The sequence below is a fragment of the Clinocottus analis genome, unplaced genomic scaffold, assembly GCF_023055335.1.
Source record: "Clinocottus analis isolate CAN_PGR_092001 unplaced genomic scaffold, fCliAna1.0.p SCAF_1, whole genome shotgun sequence".
Classification (NCBI taxonomy): domain Eukaryota; kingdom Metazoa; phylum Chordata; class Actinopteri; order Perciformes; family Cottidae; genus Clinocottus; species Clinocottus analis.
Genome location: NW_027175820.1, coordinates 10536121 through 10552590, shown reverse-complemented (window position 1 = coordinate 10552590; position 16470 = coordinate 10536121). Strand labels below are relative to the sequence as shown.

The 16470-nt window shown below is 40.1% G+C and overlaps 2 protein-coding genes across 4 annotated transcripts; both read left to right on the top strand.

Annotated features, from left to right (window-relative positions):
- LOC137787500 (ADP-ribosylation factor-like protein 6) lies at positions 1–5614 on the top strand. 2 transcript variants are annotated; one of them, XM_068580030.1, is made up of 8 exons: positions 1–142; positions 887–1022; positions 1336–1397; positions 1588–1656; positions 1745–1839; positions 2097–2226; positions 2320–2375; positions 3652–5614. In XM_068580030.1, the coding sequence occupies exons 2-8, from the start codon at positions 903–905 to the stop codon at positions 3675–3677; spliced, it is 558 nt and encodes a 185-aa protein (XP_068436131.1). In that variant the 5' UTR covers positions 1–142; positions 887–902; the 3' UTR covers positions 3678–5614. The 2 variants fall into 2 exon arrangements, with proteins under 2 accessions (XP_068436131.1, XP_068436123.1); XM_068580022.1 differs by lacking the exon at positions 3652–5614 and adding an exon at positions 2466–2642.
- On the top strand, positions 2151–13785 carry LOC137787490 (high-affinity choline transporter 1-like). 2 transcript variants are annotated; one of them, XM_068579999.1, is made up of 10 exons: positions 2151–2226; positions 2320–2375; positions 8358–8583; positions 8896–9009; positions 9348–9503; positions 9629–9777; positions 10086–10229; positions 10606–10759; positions 11417–11634; positions 11726–13785. In XM_068579999.1, the coding sequence occupies exons 3-10, from the start codon at positions 8400–8402 to the stop codon at positions 12395–12397; spliced, it is 1791 nt and encodes a 596-aa protein (XP_068436100.1). In that variant the 5' UTR covers positions 2151–2226; positions 2320–2375; positions 8358–8399; the 3' UTR covers positions 12398–13785. The 2 variants fall into 2 exon arrangements, with proteins under 2 accessions (XP_068436100.1, XP_068436109.1); XM_068580008.1 differs by lacking the exons at positions 2151–2226; positions 2320–2375 and adding an exon at positions 7442–7530.
- Positions 13786–16470: the final 2685 nt, after the last annotated feature.

Here is a 16470-nt window from a genome sequence, read left to right as displayed (position 1 = left end):
CAGCAACACAGTGTAAATACCTCAGCGTAGCTCCTGTCGGCTCGAGAGGAGACGAGACATGAACGAAACACTGGGCATTTATTGAGCTAGCTCAAGGAGGCGTGAAGTGAACCCGAAGCAAGACCTCAACGCTAAATAACCGGTAACAGCTTGAACTACAAAACTATTTGGAAAAGGATAACGCCACCAGCTATCGCGTTAGCTTCAAGCTTAACGCTATCACGTTGAGCTAAAGTTAGGACCCAAACATGTTGAGCGTTAGCTTAGCGTTACTTCATGCGGTCTAGTGTTGCGACTGTCTTGTATACATTATCCCAAAGCGATTGTCCAGTGTCAGCAGGATAGTTAATGTGACTGTCCACGTAGCGTTAGCGTTAAACATTACTTAACGTTATCCCATCGGCTAAACGTTAGCTGAGGCTAGCTAGCAACTGTGACAACAAGAGATTAACGTGAACTGGATAGTTAAACAGGTAATAGCGAACGTTAATTACGTTAAAACCTGGCAGGAGCCCTCAACACGGTGAGCGCAAATAGCGGGAAGTCAAATGCTGTGCGTCGATTGGAGCAATGAGACGCTGCTCTGCAACTAAAAACAACACAAACTACTCTTCACGTTTAGCTTACATGAAGATAAGCGTTTTGTTCGGAAAGGGTTTATGTTGTGCTAATTAACTATGCTAAGTGGTCTCAGAGGACACTTAAGGTGACGTGAAACGGTGTAACGCCACAGGAAGGGGAATTGTTTTTTTCTGATCAAAACAAAAGTAAATTCACTAAGTACTTTACAGCAGGTTGAACTCCAAAGAGGGCATTATTGAACTCAGCCACATTGTGCAAAAGGACAACATGTAGAGTATTTATGGCTTCTGTTATTGTATTGTAGATTAGACAGGCAGCCGATGGGGCTGTTTGACAAGTTGGCAGGATGGCTCGGGTTGAAGAAGGAGGTCAATGTCCTGTGTCTGGGTTTGGACAACAGTGGAAAGACTACAATCATCAACCAACTAAAACCCTCTAATGTAAGTTTCCCCAATCTTGTGTAACGTTTGTAACGTGATTTTGAAAATGTAGGACCACGGTAGAAGTGAGTTTCTAACACATATTTGTGTGTTGGCCAAATCAGTGATAACATGAATTGTGTAATTGTGTACCAATTGTGTTCCATATTCCTTATCACTGTCCCTGTTTACCGATATGTATCTATGTTATAACTTATCGTACCATAAATATCGACATTTGGTTAAGTAGTATGTGTTTGGTTAACTAGCAAGGAATTTAAGAAATGTTGCCTATTGAGGTTTTTATTTGCAACATGCTGCATTTGTCCTCCAGGCTCAGGCGCAGGACATCGTCCCAACCATTGGCTTCAGCATAGAGAAGTTCAAGACCTCCAGGTAGCCGTTCAAATCAGCAACTTCATTTATTACAATTGGTAGCTCAAGAAATCTTAAGTATAGTAACTTCTAATCGTTACATATTTTTGTTTAAAGTTAATTAATATAATCTTGCTGCTATTCAGATATAGGAAGTTTGTTGTGATTTGTTCAACCCAATACAACAGTTTTCCCTCTTCTTTTCTTGTAGTCTTTCTTTCACAGTGTTTGACATGTCTGGTCAGGGCAGGTACAGAAACCTTTGGGAGCACTACTACAAGTGAGTGTGCCAGTGCCACAAAACCACCCGTCCTATTTTCCATTTGATATACTATGGATATTAATTTATGTGATCTCTCTCTTCTCAGGGAAGGCCAGGCTATCATTTTTGTCATTGATAGTGCAGACAAACTGAGGATGGTAGTAGCCAAAGAAGAACTGGACACATTACTAAATCACCCTGGTACACTCATTTACATCAAAGATAATTTTTTAAAACTTAGTTTTGAATTCCAGCCCTCTTAAGTTGTACTGTTGTCTCTTTTTTGGCTATTGGTCTAATCTGTAGACTATGCAAATATGCTTTTTGGGGAATTAACACAAATATCGTTTTTTTTTCAATTTTTTCTTGGTTGCACAATTGTCTTCCTCATCAGTCAAGCTCATCAGTTTACTACATTACACTAACTTTCCGACATCACCCTCTCATTCTCACTGCAGATATTAAGCACAGGAGGATCCCCATCCTGTTCTTTGCTAACAAGATGGATGTCAGGGACGCTCTGTCTTCTGTCAAGGTCTCACAGCTGCTCTGTCTGGAGAACATTAAAGACAAACCCTGGATCATTTGGTATGAACATTCAAGGACACTTATTTCCATAGTAGTATGCCAGGATGTCACTGTGTTTAGCAGTTTTTAATATGATGTGTTGATGTGTTTTAGTGCCACCGATGCACTGAAAGGAGAAGGTTTACAGGAGGGAGTGGACTGGTTACAAGGTAGGATGGGAGTTCACATGAATGAAAGTGAGATTGAGCGTGGAAGTGTATATCAAATCACCTTTTACCTACATTATATACCTTTTTCAGAATCAGGGTCAGCTTTAATGGCCATGAAAATGTTCACATACATGGAATTTGACGTTGGTTTCACTTTGCTCTTCGTACTTCTATACAATAAGTAAAGATAAATATAAAAAGGCAAAAAAAAACAATAAAGAAAACAGAAAAATAGTAAACAGTAAATAGTGAAGGTGTTTAATTAATTGTTCAATTGTTCACAAGACTGACGGCCAGTTGGAAGAAACTACTGTTCCTGTGTCTGATGGTTTATATATATATATATATATATATATATATATATATATATATATATATATATATATATATATATATATATATATATATATCTCAGAAAGATTTTGTTTTGTGTATAGGAACAGAATAAACTTTCAGCTAAGCTCCTGAGCTGGCATTTGGATTTTACTTGAATATAATGACAGCATATAACACACTATTGTATATATGGGTCAATTTTAAATAGACAAAAATGTTAAATTGGGTTTATTGTGTTATAGACATTAATTGTATAACGTTTAAAATTTGCCACCTTGTGCTGGCATGGCCATTGTTAATTAACAACAACAATCTGACAGATCCTTTTTCAAAACCTGCAGTGCATTTTATATTTTTTATTTCTACAATTTGTACTTGAATGTTTACTCTTGGTGAAATTTCCCACAATACCTTAATGTTTCTATTTGATTCGGTGTTTTTCATCCACATTTCGTTTTACTCCCCATTACTTCAACCACATGTTTGTTTTAATGTATATCTGACTGAAAAATCAGAAGCAAAGTGTTGTCTGTTCCACAACCTCAACATCATTTTTTTTTCTTTTAATTGTGTTTCACACCCTCATTCAAATTCCATAGATCAAATCATGCAGTGAGTACTGTGTTTTTTAAGTGTTGTGTTATTTCTTGTGTCCTTGTAAAAGAATGTATTTAGAAAAAACAACCTCTATTCTGTACTTTTTCCTTCCCATGTTTACTTTGTTATTGTGACATTAGTCTTGAAGTAGCTGTGTGAAACAACAACATTATTCTGATCAGTATAATGAGGGTGGTCACTATCAGGCTACGGGATAATAAGCCCAAATATTTAAAGTTTATATTATTGTAATATCTGTAAAAAATTGTTAAGGAATTACCAACTTTCGTATTGTTTTTAGATAATGTGCTCTATATTTAGCTGATTTCTCACATTTTTCCAGATCAAATCAAAACAATGAGAACGTGAGGGCGTGATGATGGGCGCACCAGAAGAAGCAGCATCCATGGGGGTGTTTTATGAAAGACAAGTGGACCCTGTTTTTCAGCGGTACCATGTGGTAGTAATGTTTCTACTGGGGTATTTAGATGGTTCTTGGTTGTTTGTGGTTCCATTCGAAAAACAAGTACATGATTGTGTTCTCCTGGTACCAGTAGTAACTTACAGCTGAGAACAGCTGTCCACAGGGGGCGGTAAAATGTTAAAAACAATATTTGATATTTTTCCCTTCCATTTCTCAAGATCTTTGTTTAACCAGCTCACAGGAATCATGATGAACTGTAGCTTCATTTAAGTAAGATATTGTGATTGTTGCTGTCTTCATTTTAGTGAGCATGTCTTTTAGAAAAGACATATTGGTGGGTGTTTTATTTTTGTATGTTTTAGCCACTCAACTGTCCGACAAACGGTATTGGCCAGCTCCCCTGAAATGAAAACCTGTTTCACAGCTGATAGATTCAGGCCAGCCGCACATTATACCAGTGAGATATTGTACCACTCGCTAACACATACCACTGTTAGATATGTATATATCCTTGTGTGTTGCGATCATATTCGTTCCCGCTGCACACTTCCAGCAGGCGATGAATGCTCTCATCTGCTAATGTCTCAATTCTTTGATATATTTCTAAACAATCGTTTTGTAATAAGTTAAGACACGTCAACCCTAATACATGTACCTGAAGCAAGGTCCTTTTAGAAATATGCCAAATGCTCCATTTGTTTTCTTTTTACCTTCTGTCTCTTGGGGCCTCTGTAGATACCTGAACCTTATTATTGTAGTTTTGTTCAAAGTATCACAACAGTTCACCAGCAGAAGCAACTTATTTTTATTTATTTTTTTGGACGATACCAAAATGTTCATGCATTCCAGTGCACATCGCCTTTTTCATATTGGGCCATCTCACTGTTGCATTGAAAACAATATTTGCTATATTTTTAGTGCAGCTAATACTTCATGCTTCTCTGCTCATGTTTGATTAACATTTAAAATTGAATGTTTTCCAGGACCCTGTAGCTTTTGTTGGACATATTGTAACTTCTAGCTAATCTGTATTGTCATAAAAGTGAATGTCAAGTCAATTAGTTGGCTTAGGAATCAAAACTTGTCTTTACAAAGCTATTTTGTTACCAGTGTTTTTATCTTCGCCTTATTTCACTGCTTCAACAAAAACAAATGTAATCCAACAAACTGCGTCATACAATTGACTGTACTTCAGTGATTCAAAGGCAGACAAATAAAAAGAAAAATCATCTGCTCACTGCACATGGGTTTTGAGGGCAAGCCTTTGATCTTCTTCTTTAGTCTCTGACTGAAAGCTTGCATTTAAAAACAGAATTATGTACAGATCATAGTGGGTATCAAGTGAGAGGTGGTTCACAGTTTTGGGGTAATTTCAATGCAAAAAGGAACAACTGACAACAATGGATGATAAAATATCTGTCTTAAATACTAGTGTTTTATTGTATATACACCGATAGGGTATCGTGTTCATAAACGTTTCATCTGTAAAGCTTTTATTCTAGTCTCACAAATTACATACATATATCAATATCCATGTTTAGACTACCACTGGGGGACGCCAAGGTCCAAAATATTCACCATCTACTTGTGGTAGCTTTCAGGACACAGCATTGATTTTGAAATGCATCGTAGTTCCAACTTCAGAGTGAAGATTAACCGGGACGAGTTTCATATCCTTCCGCCACTCACAAGGTGGAGGTCATGTTTCTTATCTTCCAGACATCTATATTATAATACTTGGACCCCTTGATCACGAGTTTACTTTAGCATCAGAGACATTGTAGATTGTTGTATTTAACGAGCTGTATCAAAACACAAGTGTGTTTTGGTCATTACAATGGATGTGTTTATTTTTTAAAGAATAAAGGCTGTGGAGAATGAATATTGTTTCATTATTTTTGAAGTCATGTCACTTTGTTGGCTTTACATCTTACTCCTGTTACCTTTCCCTCTCCTGTGTCTGTCTCTCTATTGCTCTCTTACTAACATCTTGAGGCTGCCAGCAACAGCTGCTCATTAAACCTGGAGCCCTTGAGCCTGAAGAATTTATTTGGTGAAATATAAGCATTAATTTTCCCAAGTTGAACAATATATTGTCTGTTCTAATTCTTTGCAGTAGGTTGTTGATAGTTGTAAATTGTGTGTCACTTTATATGTTTATGTTGATATGTATTTAGCATCATGAAGCTACAAATGCAGAGTGTCAAGGTCATGTGGTAGCCATCTGTTACACATGCAACTAGAAAACCATCCCAGCTGTCTTCCGGAAGTTTTAGGTTTCGGCATCAGTAACGCACAGAATCAAGCGAAATCACATCCAAATACAAAAATGGTTTGTTTGAGAAAAAGAACATACAGTGCTTTCAAACGGAATCAAATTATGTTTGTTTTTTTATCATTATTCCCTAAATAAGACAGAATATTAAAATGTAAAATAAAACCGCTGCCAGGCCGAGCAACACAAGAAGTTGGATTAAAAACCTTTATTAGTCGAGCATTGGTTCACCAGAGTACTTCAATCTGACATCAGAAAGAGAAATGCATCGCCTAATGAAATGACCGACAGATTGAGAGAAAGATAATAATACCTAAATAATAATAATATAGAAAGAAACAATACAGTATCGTCAGTTCGTACAGTTAAAATGCATTCAAACGCTTTTCTAGCAATGTGAACCTGAGGCATATTCACTGGCCTCTGTCCATGGTGCTGAAACGGGTCTACTGCGTGCGTCTATAGCAGTTCAAATAAACGTGCCACCCTTTCGCTTTATGAGCAAACACCTCAGTCAGCACGTGTGTGTCGTCGTGTGCGCACGGGCGTTTGCTCCCACGTGTGCCACAGTTTTTTTTTTAGTGAGACTCTGTATCATTAAATCTCTCCTACTGCTCTTCGGGATCCATCCTAATTGGATGTATGTCAGTTTTGACAAGAACAGCCCACTTTAAACGACTCAAGGAAGAGGCGGACATAAAGTAGACACAGTTCATTGATATACCCTAAAGAGAAAGTGACAAGTATAGTCCACTAATTGATTTATAATTGCTACAAGGTATTTAGACTACACAAATCCACCTGAGGCCCGAAATCAGGAGGAAAACGCGACCGCTTCTGCTTATGAAGGGGTTGAAGATTAACGAGCTTGATGAATATTAGTATCATTGTTGTTTTTTTGTTTTTTTTTACCGCTTCACAGTTGTCTCCTGTACAAAGCAAAGAGTGCTTCACTGTTTCCCATCCTCCTTAGTCGCTGAGAAAAAAAAAACTGTTCCCGCGGTGCAAAGTTAATTGCAGTTGTAAAGTAAAATGCCGGCCAAGGAGCGAGTGACAGCGAATAAAAGGCCACACGAAGTATGGCTGCGCAATTACGCGGCTGTTACGCACAGAGTTTGAAGGAGCACGAGCCACACATTAAGCATAAAACCCATTCCATTTGGTCATCCACAAAATATTGATTATTTAAAATGCAGTATTACAATTCATGTCTTGACATTCAGTGATTCAGGAAAAAAAAACGCAATCCCCGTTTTTGAGCAAAGGAATCTCTCCTTCCCTCGGCCAGTCAGAGCGGCCAGTACACTGTGACGTGGTTACATGCAAGGTGCTCATTAAGAGGAACGTTTGGTTTCTCTGACGTGCGTATCAGTCCTCCGACGGCACCTGCCCCCTTATAAGCCTCGGCAAGTCACCCGGGAGACCTCCACCAACGATTCATTTTATGTTCCGAGGCTTCTAATACTTCTGCTCGCTGTTTTCTGCCCCGGGTGTCCCAGCACATGACTCTAAAAATACTTGAGGTAAGTTTTGCATGCGTTTTGTCGTGTGAACTGCTAAGGCTCTTTCATCAATTGGTATTTAGAAGGATGATTTTTGATTAATTTCAGCGTGAGCAAAGTGTAGTTCTTTAGATGACAGTTTAGTGTCCTTAGTATAGTTTCAATAAGGCTGTCTCGAACTTGACTGGGTTATATTTTTGGAGCGAATTCTGTGCGTAATTGTAATTTTACGCGCATGTTTCCAGATATAAGGAGATAAAAAAAAGAGAAAAAATGTTTATCCAAAAGCACAGACACGGAAAAAGAAACACATTTTCATTATTTTTTACAACAATTCTCACATATTTGTTTGATCCATTTATTTTCATGTGTGTGAATTTACATATAGAAAATAAATAGGAAAAAGCTGACACTTGTTTCTTTTGCCTGACGGAATCGAAAACGACACAATCGATTCTCCAGGTGTCTTTATGATCCATTCTGAACGTTATGTATTGTGATGCTGTAGATTGACGAGCGCCACAAATGACCTGCACCGTGTTGAAAGTCAAATTCCTGGAAAATACAGGGATCAGGGCCACAAGCGCGCAAGAACACAAATGAATCAGCAGAGGGAGTTATGTCTTGTGGACTAATGCTATTCTAATATTCTGTTTCAACAAGTCAATACGTGTTTGTTCAGTTGACTCTCTAATCCAACTAAAACCTGCTACAAATGTAAACTTTTTGTGCATTTCACGCGAACCAAAAAAGGTCAGATGTTACAGAAAATGAAATGCCAAATGATTGTTTCCATACAGCAATTGTATTTAATATGTGAAATCCTCGCTCCTCCTTGCGCCAAGCAGGTCTCAATGCCCCCCCGTTCCTAGCGGAAGACTGGTGCGACAATGACCATCCATGTCGAGGGGCTTGTGGCCATCGCGATCTTCTATCTACTGATTCTGTTCGTGGGCATCTGGGCGGCATGGAAGAACAAACACTCCGGGGAGGCGGAGGGCACCGACCGCAGCGAAACCATCATGGTCGGAGGGAGAGACATTGGACTATTTGTCGGTGGATTTACCATGACAGGTGAATTCTGTCTTCATTATTCAATTATACTGGGATTGTGGTAGCTAAAGCCGTTTGGAAATACAATAATAGTACTTAGGTTGTTTTGACAAGTTGTATCTTTTATTTGTTTAAACATGTTGAAGTGAGTTTTCTGTGCAACACTCACTTCAAAAAATAAAAATACTGACACATTACTGCAATATTTAGTAAAACCTTCTAGATTGTTTATTGACAATAGTGTGTGTGTGTGTGTGTGTGTGTGTGTGTGTGTGTGTGTGTGTGTGTGTGTGTGTGTGTGTGTGTGTGTGTGTGTGTGTGTGTGATTTTCAGCGACCTGGGTTGGTGGAGGATATATAAATGGTACAGCAGAGTATGTTTATCTGCCTAATTATGGCTTGGCTTGGGCTCAAGCTCCCTTTGGATATGCCCTCAGTCTCGTTGTTGGTGAGTGGTTTAAAACAATGTGAAATACTGGTTTGTAACATGTGTGATCAGGTGCATAAATTAGGGATTATTTGTCTTCATTTTTATATATTTACACTTGAATGACTTTTTGACCACACACTTCAAATGGTTGGTTTGGGTGCTAATCAAACGTCTCATTGGTCTTTTTTCTTCACTTTAATTCCTTTTTAAGTCTTGAACCTGTTGGTTCAAGTATCAGCCTCTTTTTAGTATATCTATTTTGACAAATCAATAAAACATATGTTTTTTAATTCAAACCATATCTTTGTAGAGATACACTTGAAGGTGCCTCCATTCAATGTGCCCATTTGTCCCAGGGGGTCTTTTTTTCGCTAAGCCCATGCGCTCACGAGGTTATGTCACCATGTTGGACCCGTTCCAGCAGATGTATGGAAAACGCATGGGTGGCCTCCTCTTCATACCTGCGCTCATGGGAGAGATCTTCTGGTCCGCGGCCATCTTATCCGCCCTCGGTGAGTTCATGTTTCAATATCTACACGAAATAAAAGATGCTGGTGGCAAATACGATCAGTGAGGTTTTGCCTATATTGTCTATACATACACATCTGTATTCAATGACATTTGCTCATGGCCTTAGGTGCTACTCTGAGTGTCATCGTGGACATCAACATTAAGATGTCAGTGGTTATCTCAGCGCTCATTGCAATCTTTTACACCTTGGTTGGAGGACTCTACTCTGTGGCCTACACTGATGTCGTGCAGCTCTTCTGTATCTTCATTGGCCTGGTAGGTTCATGATGGGCACAAGTTGAAGGTAGATGATAGAAAACTAATTGAACAACTTTCTTCACTAGATTTACTGTTGTTGTCGCACCAAACATACTTTGACCTTGACTTAAATTATGACAAATCACTCTATGAATAACACACAAATGCTGCCCCGAATGAACACACACTGACGTAACACGATACTGCAAAGATTAATTGTGACATATTTTCTAGAAAAGTATTAATAAATTCAAGTGTGGTAATAACGTGTTAACGGTATAATAACCACAAAACCAGTTTTTGTGTCTGTTTCTGGACGTCTACAGTGGATCAGTGTCCCGTTCGCTTTGACCAACCCTGCGGTGTCAGACATCACCATCACTGCAGTGAAGCAGGTGTACCAGTCTCCCTGGAGAGGCAGCATCAACACGGGCGACACCTGGGTCTGGATGGACAACTTCTGCCTCCTGGTACAGTCCCCACGTGTTATCCATCCCACACATCATCATAATGTAGTCCACTGTGACCAACACCACGTCTAAAGGTTGAAGAAATACAGTATATCAGCATGCTTGAACTATTCGTTGGTTATTAGAAAATGTGTGTACACTTTATAAAGTGAACAAATACTGCGGCTTGTTATCAAATCATTTCGTTGAACCATATGTGAAGGAGTTCCACTCCCTCACGTTGGATTCGTTCAACCATACTCTAGAGTTGGTCCTTGTTCAAATCGAGGCACTAAGGACAGTGGATGTCTTGTGCTGTCCAGATTGTAACGCCTTTTGAGGCATGTTGGGCTTTAGATCTGCCAATGTTGTTCACTGGTCTCTAAATGTGCTGCAGATGCTTGGAGGAATACCCTGGCAAGTGTATTTCCAGAGAGTCCTGTCCGCCTCCTCGGCCAACTACGCCCAGGTCCTCTCCTTCCTGGCCGCTTTCGGGTGCCTCGTCATGGCTGTGCCCTCCGTTCTCATCGGGGCCATTGGGGCCTCCACAGGTTCGGGAGCTCACACATGAGCCTGCAAAGGCACAGTCTGTGTGTGTGTGTGTGTTTTTTTTTTTTTCGGGGGGCGGCTCTGGATGAGTCCATGTTGCCCTTAGATCTGAGAGAGCCTGGTAAATAGCAGCTGGTTTACCTCATCCATAATGAAGCAGCAATCCACTTAATAACCATGCTGGCTGTGTAAATATTACATTAGAGGGAGGCGAGGGACCAAATTAGAGGTTTGAACTCCAGATTTTTAGGCGTCAGATTCCTTGGTGAACATCTGAATACACAACTTTGTTTAGTCTTGTTTTAGCACTGAAATAATAAACAGGAGCTGCCACAAAAACAACGATAAGATGTTTTTTTAATCTCTTTAGTCAGAAATATTATATATATATATAATATATGAATAGTATTTGTTAAACTTCAAGTAAACCTTGCATGGTTTGTTATTGCAGCGTTGACATTTTCATACTGTAAGTAAGTGAGTAAGCCATGGCAAGCTTTCAGCTTGTGTTAGTATTACAAATGATTATGAGCAATTTATTTTTATTTTTGAGGCATTTGAAAAGTTGGGCTTCCCTGGAGGCCACATGGTTATTTTTTTAATTTGATTTTTCATGATACACTTCAAGTATAATGATGTTCATTATTTCTCTTCCTCAGACTGGAACCAGACAAGTTATGGCGCTATTCCTCCTAAAGAGAGGGACCAAGCGGACATGATTCTACCCATCGTGCTCCAGCACCTTTGTCCGCCGTTTGTCTCTTTCTTCGGGCTGGGTGCAGTGTCCGCAGCCGTCATGTCGTCTGCAGACTCCTCCATCCTGTCGGCCAGCTCCATGTTTGCGAGGAACATCTACAAGCTCGCCTTTAGACAGTCGGTGAGTATAAAGTTCACACAGCATCCATGTTTTTTTGTGTGCGCTTCGGCCCACGTCACAATCCTGTCCCTGCTCGTCTCTGTCTCCGCAGGCGTCTGACCGTGAGATCGTCTGGGTGATGCGCATCACCATCTTTGTATTCGGCGGCCTTGCCACGTTGATGGCGCTGGTGACTGGGACAGTTTACGGCCTCTGGTACCTGAGTTCAGACCTGGTGTACGTCGTCATCTTCCCCCAGCTGATCAGCGTGCTCTTCGTCAAAGGCACCAATACGTACGGCTCCGTGGCCGCCTACCTGTTCGGCGTGGTGCTACGTATAGGCGGAGGAGAACCCTACCTGCGGTTGCCTCCTTTCATTTATTACCCTGGCTGGACCACTGAGCAGAGGATACACCACATAACTGGAGAAATGGAGGACGTCGTCATCCAGAAGTTCCCCTTCAAGACCATCTCCATGCTCGCCTCCTTCCTGGGTAACGTTGCTTTCTCCTACTTGGCAAAGTACCTGTTTGAGAGCGGCAAGATTTCACACAAATATGACTTTCTCGACGCAGTAGTGTCCAAGCACAGCGGAGAGATTATGGATAAGACGACGCTTGTGACTCGTAGCAACAACATCGGGCTGTCGGAGATGGCGCCCGTCAAGCCGCGGCTGAGTGTGACCTTGGCGGCCGCCTTCACACGCCGCGACACACTGCCGACAGAAACAGTGGTGGAGGAGGAGGAGTCCAGCTCTGAGTCCTCACACCATGATGAAGAGTGATAAACTCAGGATGTGTTTTAAAAAAAAATACACTGAACATGTGAGGGAACTGTCGGAGAACTGGTTTCTTTGTCAAATCCTCCAAAAAGAAGTACGAGACAAGAAGCAAACGTCTTCCGTTGGGACTACAAAAGAACCACATCCAACATGTGGTGATTGGATAACGGCCACATGACAGGATATAGTGTAGCAGCTTGCCGATTGTCTGGACATGACGTTCTCTTTCTGTGAAGTACATTAACCATTCACTCATATAGCTCTTATATAAATAGTTGGGTATCATACATACTCATCCTCTCCTGAACTACTTTGGAGATATAGCTGAAGAAGACGGTCCTAGTTTGATTGATCACACTTTTTAATCATTCAAGAAAAAGCAGATCAAACTACAGATGAGTGGTGATAAGCGACGCTGCGCAGAGTTCCTGCGGAACGGTGGTGAAATATTTGATCAGAAATATGACAAGGAATGAACAGATGGCAGGGAGTTGATTAAAAAGCCACTCACAGCACAACCATAGTATGTACCAATTAGATAAAAGCAATAGCAGACTAACACTTAAACACCTGTACAGCAATTATTATGAAAACTGAATGTGAGAGTTGAAGTAAAATAGATCAACAAATTACAGAACACCGGATATCGTGTAGCTTTAATATGTCAGAACAAGCCAATACATTTGTGTTACGTGTAATTAACATGTGTAGAACTGAAATAATTGGGTTTTGATTTGTGACTTAAGTGACACATTAAATGTACTATAGTTTCATGACGTGAAATAACTTATTAACTCAGACCCGAAACTAATGCAGCTTGAGGGTTTTTTTGAGAGGCGGTCACGTCTCTTTATTATTACTCTAAACATATCATGAATCCAGAAAGAAGCAATCCATGTATCGTGCTAAGTAGGAATTATACAAGCAGTAGTGACTGTAGTTGACTTGAAGCATTAGCTAATATTCTCTTTAATGTCAGGTGTAGAAGCAGTTTTAATCATAGAAATCGGTGTAAGTTAGTGTTATCTTGTATTCAACTGCCTTAATGAAGCTCATAAAACAGTTGTATGTCCACGGTTGTGACTGGACTCTGGTCAGACTGCAGCGAACAAAGACTTGAAGATGAATGTAACCTCGAGAAAAAGATCTAACTATATCAAGTCTTCTGTACTTCTACTGGTGTTCGTGTTGTTGTTTTTGTTTGTGATTTTGCAAAGTCAACCAGTAGCTGTTGCAGGACAATGTGGCGGCAAGTTCTGCTTCACAAATATGTTCTTTCATTTGTTGTTAACAGCAGATCATTTTCTCTGTGATGTGTATGTATAAATATGGAGGAAAAAAATATATATACATATATAGATACATACATATAAAATGATTCATATAAGAAAGGATGCTGTCTAAATGTTTATTTATTTTTGATGTCATAAGAGATGAAACAAAAAAATAACTAATTATTTCAGGAAAATATATAAACTCTACTTTTGGAACAAGATAAAATTGGTATTTCACCTTTTTTTTGTTTCCTGATTCAAAAAAACACTTTGAGAATATTGCAATTAGATTTTAGTATGTGTTATTTCTGTTGAAGATGATGCTGATCAATGAGGTTCTGTGGCATATGATATCTTGAAACAAAGCCATGTTGACTTGGGTTCAACCATTAAGTGTCGGGTTGTTGTTTGTCAATAACTTCAGAGGCCTGAGGAGATTTACTAATAATTGAAGATCACAAAAAGTCATGGAAGTAAAACCTTTGCGTTGCAGAAATATATATTTTTCAGCCAACTTGAAAAACTCTTTGTGTTTATGAAGCTTAATTGTAGTATCTCACACTTCCAAACTTCTGTCTGTTACTTTAAATTATCATCTTAAAAACATCTTTCTTTAGATAAAGGCTCCGGTCCAAGCTCTTTCTCGTCTGCCGGGCCCTTCAGCGAGCTGGATGGCAGACAGAGAATGAGAACATGTCCCAAAACGTGACTGAAATTACAATCGCTTGGCTTGCATCTTTGTCCCCCTCTATGGCCACAGTGAAAGACAGCATCTTAAAATAGCTCTCGCTCTCTGGTTATTTACATTACCTTAAGTGCTGTGCTCTCTCATCTGGGACTCGGGGAGGAGCCACCCGGGGGTGGGTGTGGCCGCTGCTGGTCAGCGAGGGAAGATGGACTCGGGTGGGGGTTAGAGGGAGGCGTAGCTTACTGCCGCCCGTCGCCATAAAATCCACCGACTCTGTTGCGCAGGGATGACGCAGGAGCCCCACCCATCCACCGCACTTCCTCCCTCCATCACTAGTGTCCTTTTTGATGTCCTTGAGAACTAAGGCCAATCTCATAAAAAAACAACAGAGGGTGGAGGAGAGAGAGTGCCATATCCATTCATAGAAAGTACCTCAGAGAGCACTCACGATAATTAACAATTATGAAGGAAAACCGACGCTCGTCCAAAAGTCAATCCATTTATTTGAGGCTTTACGGGCGAAGAGGAGAATGTTCGGGGGGGATGGGTTTGGCTTTCTTCTAGAGTTCATTTAGATGTGAACCAAAAGAGATTCATTTATTACGACTGGATATCTTTAGAATCTCTTTCCAGGAGTCGTTGGTATTATCCCAGGGCAGATTTTTGTCCCGCTTTTAATATCATCTCCAATTGGCTTCTCTTCTATGAAAGCTCAAATTGACTTTATTTTAGATCCACATAGTAAGAATGAATGATGGATTAAGCCTTGAGGGCTTAATCCACTGGTTACACACAATGACAACAACCCTCTTGTACTGTACAGCTGCGTGACCTTTCGTCTTGGTCTGGAGGAAGCTACCTTGGGCTCACGCTGATTGACGCACAACATGTCGGGAAATGAGAAGAGGAACCGTTTTTATTTCCCTTTTCTTTGTTTTATCTGCTCCAGCTGTTTGGCTTATTTTCCCAGACAAATCTTGAGAGATTAACGGGAATATTGGGAATCAAGGTCCCGCTAGAACGTGAACAAGAGGAGATGAGATTACAGAGAGCAGACGGTGCATTCAGATAGGCATCTCTCTGGAGTCAGGCATAACTTTAGAGAGAGGACTCTGTCCAGTTTGTCCACTGCGGGCTGGAAAGGTTATTTGTGATATTGAATGTTATTTGTTTAACTTTGAAATGCTTGGAGTCCGTCTCAGATTTGTATTTAAAAGCATCAGCACTGATAATGTTTGGTCAATTTGATTTAACAAGTATAACTAGCTACCACCATATATGAGGTGGAGACAATAGTCTCAACAATGTGACAAGAGCAAAGTATTAAGATAACTTTTCGATTAATTTAAGAAGTATGCTCTTCAATTTTCAGTGATGTCACGGTAGAGCAAGTGAGTAAATGGGAACTCATGTCACATGTCTTTGTTTAAAAGAGACACTCTTTAAACATGAAGATCAGTTTACTCCACATAAGAGCAGTGTAACTGGTATAACTAGGGTGCAGTTTGAAAGTCAGGTGTATACCTGGCAGATGCAAAGGATCCCTCTTTTTTTGGACTTTGGCCCATACCAGCAAACAAAAATCCAGATTTCTCAACTTCTGCTGCTTCGATTTTCTTTTCTGAATGCGTCTCTTACAGGTTCTCCGACTTTGTGCAAAACAAACCTGCACTTGAGTCGGGGCAGTGCCTCCAACCTCAGAGAGCTTTCATCTGACAGAAGCTCCCAAACACCATCCTGTCAGAGCTGTTCCACTTTGAAAAACAAGTGAAAGGCTGTCTGGACTGCAGGGTTCATATTTATTATAGCCAAGAACACATGACATAAAATATACACAGAGCGCGGAAGTCTTCTTCTTTTCTTACAGCCATCATTCTGCACAGTCAAGGTCAAACATCCAAGGAAGGTAATATTATGAAAACCCATTTTGAGTTTGTTATTGTAAGCACAGAAAAGGATTTTTTTTTTTAAAAAGAATGTGTTTGATTTGAACATGATGTAAAGCATAAGACATATGTTCAGGATCAGCCTGTCTCTTGTCCAGAAAGCGTGACACCAGGCAGCTCATATCTCATCTGTAGCTGAGGCAGGTCACTATTTATGTCCCTCTTAAG